At 33.5% G+C, this 12,647-nt stretch overlaps 1 protein-coding gene across 1 annotated transcript; it reads right to left on the reverse strand.

The window, feature by feature from the left end:
• Positions 1–1,918: 1,918 nt before the first annotated feature.
• LOC136809279 (uncharacterized) lies at positions 1,919–6,688 on the reverse strand. Its single transcript, XM_067065800.1, has 3 exons — positions 6,491–6,688; positions 6,036–6,176; positions 1,919–3,669 (listed from the first exon to the last, which is right to left on the reverse strand). Exons 1-3 carry the CDS (start codon positions 6,608–6,610, stop codon positions 3,463–3,465), a joined length of 468 nt encoding a protein of 155 aa, XP_066921901.1. The 5' UTR covers positions 6,611–6,688; the 3' UTR covers positions 1,919–3,462.
• Between the last annotated feature and the right edge of the window lie 5,959 nt (positions 6,689–12,647).

Consider the following 12,647-nt stretch of genomic DNA (forward strand, 5'->3'; position numbering starts at 1 on the left):
TGTTGGGTTATAAATAGGTTTATTGGGATATGACGTAACAGGGCTTGTTGTGATGTTGACGGCTGAACGATTTGGGACCCAATTTGACGTCATTGATTTAGTTGGGTTTGTTACTTCGCTTCGCAAGGGCCTGAAGACATCTGCGACGATTTGTCAAATATCCACCTGTACTGTCTCTTTATTGTCTATCCTCGAATAATAAAAATTAGGCTTCAAAAATATTTCATGATTGTATTCCCCTACTTTGAGAAAAAAATTCTCTTTGTTGAGGAGATCATATCTTCCGTCAAGGAGGCTGCCACTAAAATAATGAACTCCAGTGGAGGTCTCAAAAAAGCAAAGGCCCAGAGAATGCCTCTAAAATTCAGATAGTCCAATGCATGAGAGTGAGTACTTTTAAGATATTACAATTATGTTACGAGTTCTCTGAACATCAGCCAAGAATTCACATCCGCTCAACATTGGAGGTTAATATTTTTTTGGAATAGCCGCATTTTATTCATACTACGCCTATATCTAGAAGTTGTTGCACCCATGCAAAGTTGACTGGAGGGACCAAATACCTAGTCTACAGAATAGCTTTTTGCCTTCCTCTTGAAGAGTAGAACCTTTTCTCAAACTAGGTGAAGAGAGTTCAAAAGTCATCCTTTTTTAGATTTATTAGTTTTTTTTGTTTTTGAAAATTCGTAACAAACAAAACAAAAACAACGGAACACTATAAATATGTTTTTCCGAGATAAATAAATTACGATAAATTATAATACATTCGCTTTTTCGGGTCCAAATTTTTCAGGGAAAGAAAATTGAGCAAATTGAGCAATCTATTTTACCAAATATTTAACTAGCTTAGATTATTGGATTTTACTCAAAAACAGATTCTATTTTTCACACAACATCAAGATCTCAAATATTGCACAACATTTCTCCATTTTAAAATGGACCACAAATATTGGAAGGGGCAAAACATAACTGAAAACAGTGAAACATAACAAAAAAGATATTGAAAAATGAATAAAAAAGCAAAAAAATAAAAAAATGAAATTTACACTAAAATATTTTTTTAATAATAGAAATTACATAAAAGTTATCTAGACTTTCATTAGTACTATTTGCTTGACTGAGTAAAATTGCTATGATTTCAGAGGATGATGGTCCGGTCAAGCAAGTTTGGCAGTAAAATTGATTTCACGGGGCTGCTCTAAATGAAATCTATATAAATACATTCTATCTGATTATTTTCCTACTGTAATAATATACACTTCATTCATCTTTCGTTGGCGCCCGATGAGAGGGCATACAAAGCTACCGCCCTTTAAAGACAATTCCTTTGAATCACACATTTTGGAAAAAAGTTTCGATTAAAGGCTACACAAATTTTCTCACTTTTATAAACAAGTTTAATCATTTAACCAAAATTTAAAACTAAGGATGTAAAGTTTAGAGTAAATTAGTCCATACTTTGTATCTGTAGTTTTGACAAGTGTAATTAAGAGAAAAATAATTCATAAAAGTGAGAAGATATAATAATCCTTTAAATTAAGTTTTAAATTTTTTGAGAATTACACATTAAAGATTGAAAAATTCTTTCAGCCTTTGAGTCATGGTCTGTAGTTTATGTCTAGACAAAAACGAATTTAAAGAAAGAACATGTTAAATATTTAAGCGACTATGTTCTAGCTGAGAAAGACCTTAAAAGATAGGGAACATTAAAAGAAGTAAAATTTCAACTTAGAGCTATTACGAAATAATTAGGAAAATTTTATTTTCGACTTGAAATTGAATTCCTTTTTAAGTGATATAATTTTTATGAAAGATGAAGACGCCTTCTAGTATTAAACTTTCAAGCAGTGTTGTCTCAAGGAGGAGTAATATATTTGTTCTTATAGTTGAGAGCAATAAAGGAAAGAGTCTTATTAAATAGTCTTTGATACTTTATTTTTTGGTCAACAATTTTTAAGAAGAACGTAGTGCGTGCTCTTTACACTATTTTTGCCACGTCAAGTAGTGGCCAAACGGTGGTTGACAATACTATACAATTCTAACGCCCTAGGTCTAGGTCTAATAATGTCTCTAGTTCAACATAAAACCTAAGATGAAACCCAAAGACTGAAATTTCACTCGTCGATTTTTTGGTGTTTATAGATTTTGTGGTTACATAGATGATTTCAAAATTACGTAATCATATGCCTCGAAACTGAATTTTATCCCTTGTGTTTAACTATATTTTCAACTTTTTAATTCATTCTCGGTTTTTTGGAAACTTTTTCACGAATTATCTTCTTATTCAAAAAAGGAAGAATATCAAAAGTGATTTTTCATTGAAAATGTGTGGCGTACCCCTTAACATGTTGAAGATTCCCGCCTTCTTTTTTTTACTTAAGAAGTTTTTTAAACATATTTGTTCAAAGATCTGTCAACATGTCAAAAGTATTGTGTAACTCGATTTTTGGCGGGAAAATATATGAGTGAATCGCAATTATTAGTTTAGAATGTTGAAAAACGGGAAATTAAGCAAATTTCCAAATCTAAGAAGGAGAGACTATTTGGAACATTCTAGAAATAAGAAAGACACATTTTCAATAAATAATCGATAGATCAGAGAGAAGAGAGAATGTTGGATAAAATCCTTTGAAAGCCGCAGAAATGTAGTAAAAGTATAGAAAACACTCAGCATTAGAGGTTTCCATTTCATAAACTGTTAGCAGAGTCATTAAAGCAAAAAAAATATATTTTTATACGATCGTCAATCAGTTTCATCTTGAAAGCAAGCAAATACCTAAAAAACGATCTTCGGCAAAATTCGCTTGCAGATTTTTCCCATTTTATCCATTCCCAATATTGTGGAAAATTTGTCATTTTATTTACTTGATACGTTATTGTCTTTTAATTTTCAACTCCAAAACGGTGTGAAATTATTAATTCTCTTTTTAAAACTAAAATCTCTTGTCTTTGTAAATTATCTTGTTATTATTTTTCCGAAACATTGAATATTTTTCAATCTCTCGTTCGTTGAAACATCCAAAACGGTAATACCAGCATTCACCGTGCAAAGTCATTAAAATGTTCAGATGACGGATAGTAACCAACCAATAGCCATATTGACCATTTAGTTGGACTTGATGTTTTGTTTGTCTTCTTTAAGGTGCTGATAAAATGCCTGCGTAAAGACCATTTTATGTCGTCAACGTAATAAAACGAATTCATCTTTTTTAGGGTGTATTGTGGAATAACAAAAACATGTGGTGATAATGCATTGCGAATTTGGACATCATTTTTCGATCAAATCTCCCATGAGCCTTTGCGCAGCATAAGTGGTTGTTGTTGGTGAGTGTGAACCATTCTTTCTCTTCCATTATAATAAGTGCAATATAACATTTTTTTAAACACTACTTCTTTTTTTAATAATTTCTTTTTAAAACCATAGCCTCGCTTTCAAATATTTCACTCGTTTCCATCAGCCAATCATCTTCCACGTCTCTCGAAGAACTCGTCTGGTTCGTCGTGTATTTCCTTGCATTTATACTTGTAACGTGTTTTCTTTCTCATCTTTTGTTTGGACCAAGTTTTCATCTTTTTGGACCAGTTTTTCCGTTCAACTTTGGTGCAGGTCAAACCAATGCCACATGAACATTTATTTCGCACAATACTGCCTGTTTTCAATTCCAAGAACTAATAAGAACAGAAAAATGTAAAATAATTAATTAACGTCAGCTTCTTCCTACTGTAGCCCATGACATTTTTATCTCTGCCCATTCTTTTACACGTTTTTATAATGACAAACTCTATGAGAACATAAGGCTTCAATGGCCAAAATATTAAGAACAAGTTAAGAACACTTTAAGGCTTTGCAGAAATGTAAAAGAATTAATTAACGTCAGCTTCTTCCTATTGCAGCCCATGACATTTTTATCTCTGCCCATTCTTTTACACGTTTTTATAATGACAAACTCTATGAGAACATAAGGCTTCAATGGCCAAAATATTAAGAACAAGTTAAGAACACTTTAAGGCTTTGCAGAAATGTAAAAGAATTAATTAACGTCAGCTTCTCCCTATTGCAGCCCATGACATTTTTATCTCTGCCCATTCTTTTACACGTTTTTATAATGACAAACTATATAAGAACATAAGGCTTCAATGGCCAAAATATTAAGAACAAGTTTAAGAACACTTTAAGGCTTTGCAGAAATGTAAAAGAATTAATTAACGTCAGCTTCTTCCTATTGCAGCCCATGACATTTTTATCTCTGCCCATTCTTTTACACGTTTCTATAATGACAAACTATATAAGAACATAAGGCTTCAATGGCCAAAATATTAAGAACAAGTTAAGAACATTTTAAGGCTTTGCAGACTTTAAAACACCTAATATTTAGGAAAATACACAAAAATACTCAGAAAGTGGTAAAAACAAGAACCTTTTAAGAACATTTTAAGGTTTAAAACTCAAAAAACTAAGAACATTCGAAGCCTTTCAAAATTTCGGATGTTCTTCTAAAAAACGTGTATGTTTGTCAATATATTCGTCTGATAGCTTTTTGCCTTGCTGCTTGTCTGCTCAGTTTGGTGCTTTTTGTTTCTGTTTTAATGTTTTATCATAAAAATGGAGAAAATCTGTCACTAAGATCTGATATTGACACTCAAAATCTTCAAATGTCCTTTCAAAAAAAAATGGCGCTTTTTCAGTTTCATAAAGTAGACCGGAGTCGTTTGTAATGCGTGTAATACAGTAGTATAGGCGTTATGATAATACACTATTATTGTTACGGAATTTAGTTTGTATAAACTAAAATTGTTCCCTCCATTACTTTTTGCTTTATTTCTACTATGTCTGAATTAGTCGTCTAGGTTGCTAAACTAGTAAGCTAGACTAGTTTATCAAATGAAGAGGTGTATTGGTAGTAAATGAGAGCAAGAGAGCAGGTATCATGTATTCAGTAGACAGTAAGGACGTCTTGTTAACCACAAGATACAAAACGCGTTAGTTACAAATATTTCATCCTTTCAAACCGTGAACCTCAACACAACTGTCAAGATCTCCTGTCTCGTGCAACCCCGAAAAGTTTCAACATAAAAAAACATAAATAGAGTATCAATATAAGAAAAAATATGGCCTGAGAAATAGTGCTTTCAACACGTTGGTATCTCACTTTGTCATGTTACAATTTTCAGATAAATCAAAGCCCCCTACTTTATACTCTTTAATTGTGATTTACAATAATCTAAAAAAACTCTAACCAAGCAGAACTCACTACAGATTTTCCCAAGCTTCGTCCAACCCGAAGCAAATACTCGTGTCATACTTGAGTGCCTGTTGACTTTCTTTTAATAAAATAATGAAAAAATGACAATTTCCTCAAGTGTCAGATTTCCGGGAAGGTTGCAGCAAGGTTAAATCGTATTTAATTGCATCAAAAAGGAAAAGGGGTAGTACAGTTAAACAAACTATCGCATGAAAATATTCCAACAATTTCCTTGCTTTTTTTCATTGAGGGCAGGACTTTAGGTTTTGACAAGGTTCAAAGCTTTATGAAGGGTAAACAGTACTGTCGATTGAGAAATTGAAATCTAGCGTCGAATTCAATGTCGAATTTTACTCGTATCAAAAGTTGACTTGAAGTTTAAATAGAAATCCATTTCAGTTACTATTTAAAGCAAATTGTGATGCCTTCAATGACAGTTTTAATCAAGGAAATTTGCAATTCGCAAAGTGTTTGACAGGAACCAAGGCAACGAACACATCAAAGTCAATTTTCGAATGTTCAAACATAATCTGCTATTGAAAACAGCAGACGTGAAAACATGACCTACAAAAAAAATGCATCCGATTTTGGAAAGTTTCGTCTGACCTGTCACTGTTAAGTTGACTAGAATCAAGAATCAGCCTTGAACCATGATTAGTTTCTATGGTTAAAACTTTTCTAAATTTATCAACTAGTCAAGAACGAAAGAAATTCATTTTGTCTAATCTTCACTTCTAAAATCTTTTAGGGTTAAAGGTTTTCAAAGGTTATCAAAAGTCATTCAGTACTCACCTTGACAGAGTTGGGCGGCCATGGGCATATTTGTTGTCTTTTCAAATTGGGATGACATGCTCCAGTCATCTCTGTCACTTTAACGCAACAATGATCGTGTAGACCTTGTCTTGAACAATCTGCATCACTCTGGCATTTGACCTGAAATGCAAAAGATTCTTGTTTTTATTCTGATCCAGGTTGATAAAAAGTAATTGCTACCTCTATCGGAAGCGGTCTTATTATGAAAATTCGCTTATTTGCCAGTATTGTCTGTTTGCCCTTTTGAAAAGTCTTTTATGTACAGCTTTATAGTTTCAATATAGCTACAAAGTCCTCCCTAACCACTCCAATGTTTCAGATTCTAAGGGCCCTACGTATTCTTGTGTTAGAAAGGCTGGCATTTGACACATGTGATTCTCCATTCTTGTGATTTCTTCAAGGTTCAAGAATGTTCGTTTAAAAAAGTCATTTACCTTTGCGCATGCCCCATATTGTACCAAACATAACCATGAAAAGATGACAAAAGTTAACAATAAGATATTATGCTTTCCAATACGAAGACCTCGGATCATCAGTGTATCGATACTCGTCATCACCTTTGTTCATTGGTAATCAAAATTCACAACAAAAATCATCCAAATCAATTCTTCAATAATTTCTCTTTTTTTTTCCTTTTAACGATGATGATAAAAACGGGTTAAGAAGATTTGCATATGGTACAATCTCCAGAACTAGAACCTCTATAACTTGATTTTTAACAATTACCCTGCCCTCACAAACACGAACACGAACAGTGGATTGGGGCTCGAAACCTCCTTAATTTTCAATAAAACAGATTCCCTAGCTTGTTTACAGAAAATTTGAATTTTGAGCCTTTTGCACTTTTAAGGACTACCACCATCCCTCATTCAAGTTGGTTAGCATGACGGACCTTGACTTTTTCCAAAGAAGAATATTTGAAAAGTTTATCTTTAAATTCAAACAGAATAGTTCTTTAAACGCCTCTGCAATCTTTCAAGCTATGGAACTTTCTAGAGAGTATTCTTTCAATCTATGGAACTTTCTAGAGAGTATTCTTTCAATCTATGGAACTTTCTAGAGAGTATTCTTTCAATCTATGGAACTTTTTAGAGAGTAATCTTTCAAGCTATGGAACTTTTTAGAGTATTACAGTAATAAGTCTGCCATTCGAAAAGTAGAAAAAAGCACAACATGGACAACATGCCATACAAAGGTCGTCACTAAGGTTAAGACAATTCAAAATTGTATCCATCGAAATAAAACAGAATAGTTCTTTAAACGCCTCTAATCTATTTCGTAAAGTAAATATCAAATACAAACCAATAAATTAAATCTTCCATTCGTTTTAAAATCATGAATTTTTTACCCGTTTAAAGGTTTATCATAACAGCACCAAATTTCACACTTTCGAAAAACAGAATCGCATACACAACAACAAAAAAAATAACTCGACTCTCTATACGTTTTCACTGTGGCGATAATTTTAGAACGATAAAAACCACTTTATATGAAGTGACGAGTTATTCGTTACCAGACCTCTCCAATGATAAAAATGTACAAAAAGTCGATTCCGTCCATCCTCGTGGACACTAACTATTGGACACCTATATGAGCGAAAGGTGTCTACTAATCTCAAAATATATTAAAGAACGCCATATTATAGCTGACTTCTTTTTGCGCTAACATGCATACATTGTAAAAGGATTTTTGTTTCTTGTGTTTAAAATCACACATAAGAAAGATGCGCATGGAATCTGAAACTTGAAGCTTACCATGTTGACATTTAAATGAACAAAAAGGACAAATAAGTCAATATTTAGCAACGTTTTGACCGATCTCTGCATCTAGACACCTACCCTTCTTGATCTAGACGCCTACCCCTCTGCTCCCCCTCTTCCTTAAGGCGTTGTTCTGACACCGTGTCAGTCTCATAGTTACGTCAAGCTCGTATCTTCTGGTGGTTTACAAAAGGGGTATAATACATCTCAAAAGAAAAGAAAGAAAAATTTTGTAACTCAACTTTTTTAATCTTTAACAGATGTTTAAAGTCAACCACTGAAATAGTTTCATAAAACCATTAGAAAAAAAAAATTTCGATCGAGTAAAAAAGAATTTGCAATTTCGTCCAATTTTTTGATACTTAATATTCTGGGCTATTGGAGGATTAATTTGACCCAAGAAGGATTCTGTCTATAGGGCGTGACATTATAAAGTTTCTACTAGGAACTGATACAGGATACACAGACTTCACAATGAAGACTTCACTCTGTCTCTAGTGATATTCCAAAAAACCGTTAAATTCTTTCTTGGTTTGGATAGATCATCAACACCTCATATGATTACGATTTATCATTTATTTTATTGATTATTGGTATGTTTGAAACTTAGTAAGGTCGTCTCGTGATCTCTTGTCTATTTTTAGGACGAAATGCCGAGTAACTCACTCTTTCGTTTAGGAGTTGATCTTCGTCTTCGTTAACGTAATTAGTCTCTCAAGTAGCTCAATATATTAATTGGATGTAGCTGCAAATCGACGACCATGCGTTTTGAGTTAAAGATGGAGCTATCAGTTCCTAGTTTTTCACTCGTTATCGAGTTACTCATCTGCTCATGACGCCCCAATATCTTCAACGATTTTCGACGTTCAGTGCAAACATCGATAAAGTTTCGCAATATTTTGTCAAATTTGTTGGATTTTGGATTTGTTTCCTTGTTGAATTTTTTGCTTCTTATTGTGTTTGTTTGTTTGTTTGTTTCTTATTGTGTTTGAATTATGCAGGGTAACAATGACATTTTTAGTGCATTAATTTGACATAAGTATAAATTCAAATACGTCAGTCATGCTTTTGATTTTTACAAGCATATTCTTTGCATATTTTGTATTAGTTGCCCTTTGCAACGAACAATGATTTCTTGACCATTTTCGATGATTCTTCAGTTCTTACTCTAAAAGACAATGGTAGTAAATGTGTGAATTACTTTTAAGATGGCTCTTCTTTGTTCATTAGTTTGAAAGAGTCTGTAAGCTGATCTATTGAATGTTATGTGGAATTCCATGATGACACCCTACCCACATTGTCGTGTTCTCCAGATAATATTTTTAACGTAAATTTTCATGAATTGTGGCTGGAATTTGCCAGGAGCTTTATATAGTAAGAGGAATGTTAAGAATTTGATAGGCTGAATCAAAACCAAGTTTGAAGTATAGTCTTTTTTTTCTCTTGAAGTGGATTGTTATGTTGTGTGGATTATACACCACATTCCGTGCGTTCGCTAAATGGTTACTCACACACCTTACACTCACAAATTTGTGCACGTCCCATTAATAGAAAGGAAATCACTCGACTGTTTGGCGTTTTTCAACATGCTTTGTTTCGTATAGTCCACACAGTAATAATGTAACTTGAAGAGAGGCATAAATAAAACCGAAATAGGGATGAAAATTAATCCGTTCCTTGTAAGAAACTCATAAAATTGTGGGAATAAATTTCTTATAAGAAGCAGTTATGCAGCTACATGGACTAGCAATTTTATAAATCTTTGAAACAAATCCCTTTGTTTACGTAATAGGAATCTACTTAACATTTTTTTCTCAATTGAGGAATTTTTTCCCGCAAAAAACTCAAATATTTCCAATTTCGTCAACGAATATTCGTAAATGGCCGTAAATGGTAACATTGCTTATGATTGAAATATTTTTTGATTTTCGATAGCTACCATCACTTTTTTCATTTTTGATTGTTACATTTTCAAGAATTTACGTCCGCCTTTCTTCAGAGGGCGGCGGTAAATAGAGGAATACATTATGTGAGCATATCGATAAAGGATTTACCGGTTGAAAGCGTGCCGGGAACTAAATTCTCGGTTGAAAACGTTTGGAAACTGCTTTCCTGCCATTTAGGCAGTTTTCTTTTTGTTTAGACTCTTCAATTTGGCTGGTGTTTTTTACAATGATGTCTTAATTTTCCAACCCGAAAATTCAGTGACGGCTGTTAAAGCTACTGTATTAGAGTATCATGAAGAATGGACATAAACTCTCGTAATGAGATCTTCACACTCCATTAGGCTTGTAGACCATCATATTTGTTTTGTTAAATGTTAGTTGTTAGAGGCTTCTCCTTTGACATGCTTAAGGTAAACGACTTGATAAATTATCATCGGCTCCCGCATAAAACAAATCAGTTTAACTGTCGACCAAATAGACGTTTTTTAACCCTTGTCATTATATCGCTTTATATTTACGATTTCTATCGTTTAGAAGCTATTTTGAGATTATTTTATCTAAATTTTAATGTCCTTTAAGCATTTGGGATGGAATTTTTAATAACGTTTTGAACGTATATAAGTTAGATACTGTGTTGTACTTTTTTGAAAAGCGCTGTAACTTTCCTAATTATAGGTCCTTATTAGAAGGTAGCACCTACAAGCAGAGTGTTTAAAGTTATTCTTTCAGACGGATTTCCGCCTCGTTGAAGTATATAAAGATGTTTTTCAAAACTCTGCATGATTCACCAGGAGCTAATTTGATTTGGAAAATCAATTTTATGTCGAAAAACCTTGCTTTGGACCCAATGCATAAGAGAAGGAGATATAGCATCTTTTTTGCTTGCTACCTCTCTTCCGAAGGATGCTCAACCTAAGTGAAATTTCCTTGTAATGGTGATCCGATAGTAATTTATTTCACAAAAAAGAAAACTTTGAATCAGCATTATTTGTTTTCTCTGGTCTTGATGTATCTTTCTAAAAACTTTCCATTGGCGACAAATACAGTAAAAACATCGTAAAAAGTACCCCCAGAAGGACTTATACAGGCTTCCTTCGTATAAGCTATAGAAGCTCTACCAAAGTTTCAAAGATATATTTCTCAAAAAAAACACACCGACGACAAGTATTCTTTCAACGTGTAGTTTTGACCAACGTTTTGACACTTGGTGATATGTTATGTAACTATTTCGTCGGTTTGACACCGGGAAAACAAACTTAAAAAAAAAAACTCAAACTAGATGAAACTACAAGTTGTGGATGTGACTCCTGTGTCAATCACACTGAAAAAGAACGCCCTCTGATAACGATCACGCTTAACATGGCCAACGCCCAATATTACTAAAATGTTTGACGGCAGTCCTTTAAATGTTTATTCAGATGTTTGATAAAAATCATAAAGTTAGAGATTCTGTGACTGGGGCGTAAGTAAAAAGTTCAAAAAATTCAAAAGGCCGTACGAAAGATCCAAACTCTCAAAACATTTTCCGATGAGCTAGACGGTCCTTATCGCTAAAAAGAGAGGAAGAGGTAGGCCCTGGTTGGAGTGAACAATGGCTAAGTTTTTTCCCCCGTATACCACCAATTACAGTTGTAAACTCCGAGCATATATATTTTCCCGCCTTTACTACAGTTGACTCTCGCTAATTCGAACTCAAACGGAAAATATAATCTGTTCGAATTAAAGAGAAATTCGAAGGATTTTATGAGGCTTTTTTCTTGACGGGGAATGAGAATTACTTTATTACGGACGATAACATTGTCTACTGATGAATCTTCTCACTCAGATCTTCACATTCCCTGCTCCTTTTATAACAAAATGCGATACTGACAGAACGGACCATCCTTAACCTTTAAAATGCTAGGAGACTGGGTCAGATTGTCAGAGTTTACAAAGAAAGATCGACCTCTCATTTTCTCATAGACACGGAAATCGACGTCAAGTTTTCCTGTAAACCCAATTTTAGTCTCGTCATACAGTGTAATTGAGTAGTAGTTTCTCCCTCCTTACAGCAATTTCACACCAACCATAATGTCACCTTTATCATAAACATATTCTTCTCAAAGAACTTTTAAGTGCCCGTTACAATCGTGGGCTTTAATAAGTGATATATTTTGTTCATGATAAGACCAAAAAGACCGTTCAGCGTGGGTGCTATAGCTACCAATGTACTCATGATAGGGCTTTTCACACCTCGTTTTAATTAGTCCATCTTAATCCCCATTCTCCTAACACAACGAATATTTTTCACCACGCCATTTTCGACCCACACACAAGTAGTTTTGTTTCACTTGAGAAGGAGATAGAGGCTGCCCAGCGATGACGATCTCTCAAATTTATTCGTGAAAAGTCTAATAACGCATACCATTTGTGAAACGGGCTTTTTCAAAAAAATTATATGTACAAAGGATTGGATGCTTTCTCACTATTATGCCCAGAATGTTTTCCTAAAAAATCATAAGTTCTACTTCCTTATTCCTTCCATAGTTTTGTACAATGAAAATTTATTTTCGAATCTGCAATATTCTTTTCTGCGAAAACGCAATCTTTTTAAAAACGGTAAGGCGAGACCAAATTGATTAGTTGTTTTACGGGTTCGACCCACCCTGATATTCCAAAAATCGAAATAAAAATAAAATTAATTATGGTAGTACATTTTTATTTTCATTGTTTTACAGACTGCCAATTTTTTAAAATTTTGGTAGTTTTTTGTCAAGAGGAAGTAGTTTTTGCTGCCTTTTTAGGAGATTTTATATGCAAAATTCTACTTTTATTTTTATTTTTTCACGGACCGACCAACCCTCTTTTTTGGATAGCTTGACCCGTAAAACAACAAATTAAATTGA

This window comes from Clytia hemisphaerica, unplaced genomic scaffold, assembly GCF_902728285.1.
Source record: "Clytia hemisphaerica strain Z4C2 unplaced genomic scaffold, Clytia hemisphaerica genome assembly, whole genome shotgun sequence".
Classification (NCBI taxonomy): domain Eukaryota; kingdom Metazoa; phylum Cnidaria; class Hydrozoa; order Leptothecata; family Clytiidae; genus Clytia; species Clytia hemisphaerica.

What these genes read in the sequence shown, in the direction of transcription:
- LOC136809279 (XM_067065800.1), bottom strand. Translation starts at nt 6,610, where the DNA reads ATGACGAGTATCGATACACTGATGATCCGAGGTCTTCGTATTGGAAAG. An exon ending in AATATGGGGCATGCGCAAAG is followed by an intron (nt 6,177 to 6,490) that starts GTAAATGACTTT and finishes TTTGCATTTCAG; the next exon opens with GTCAAATGCCAGAGTGATGC. An exon ending in GGCCGCCCAACTCTGTCAAG is followed by an intron (nt 3,670 to 6,035) that starts GTGAGTACTGAA and finishes TGTTCTTATTAG; the next exon opens with TTCTTGGAATTGAAAACAGG.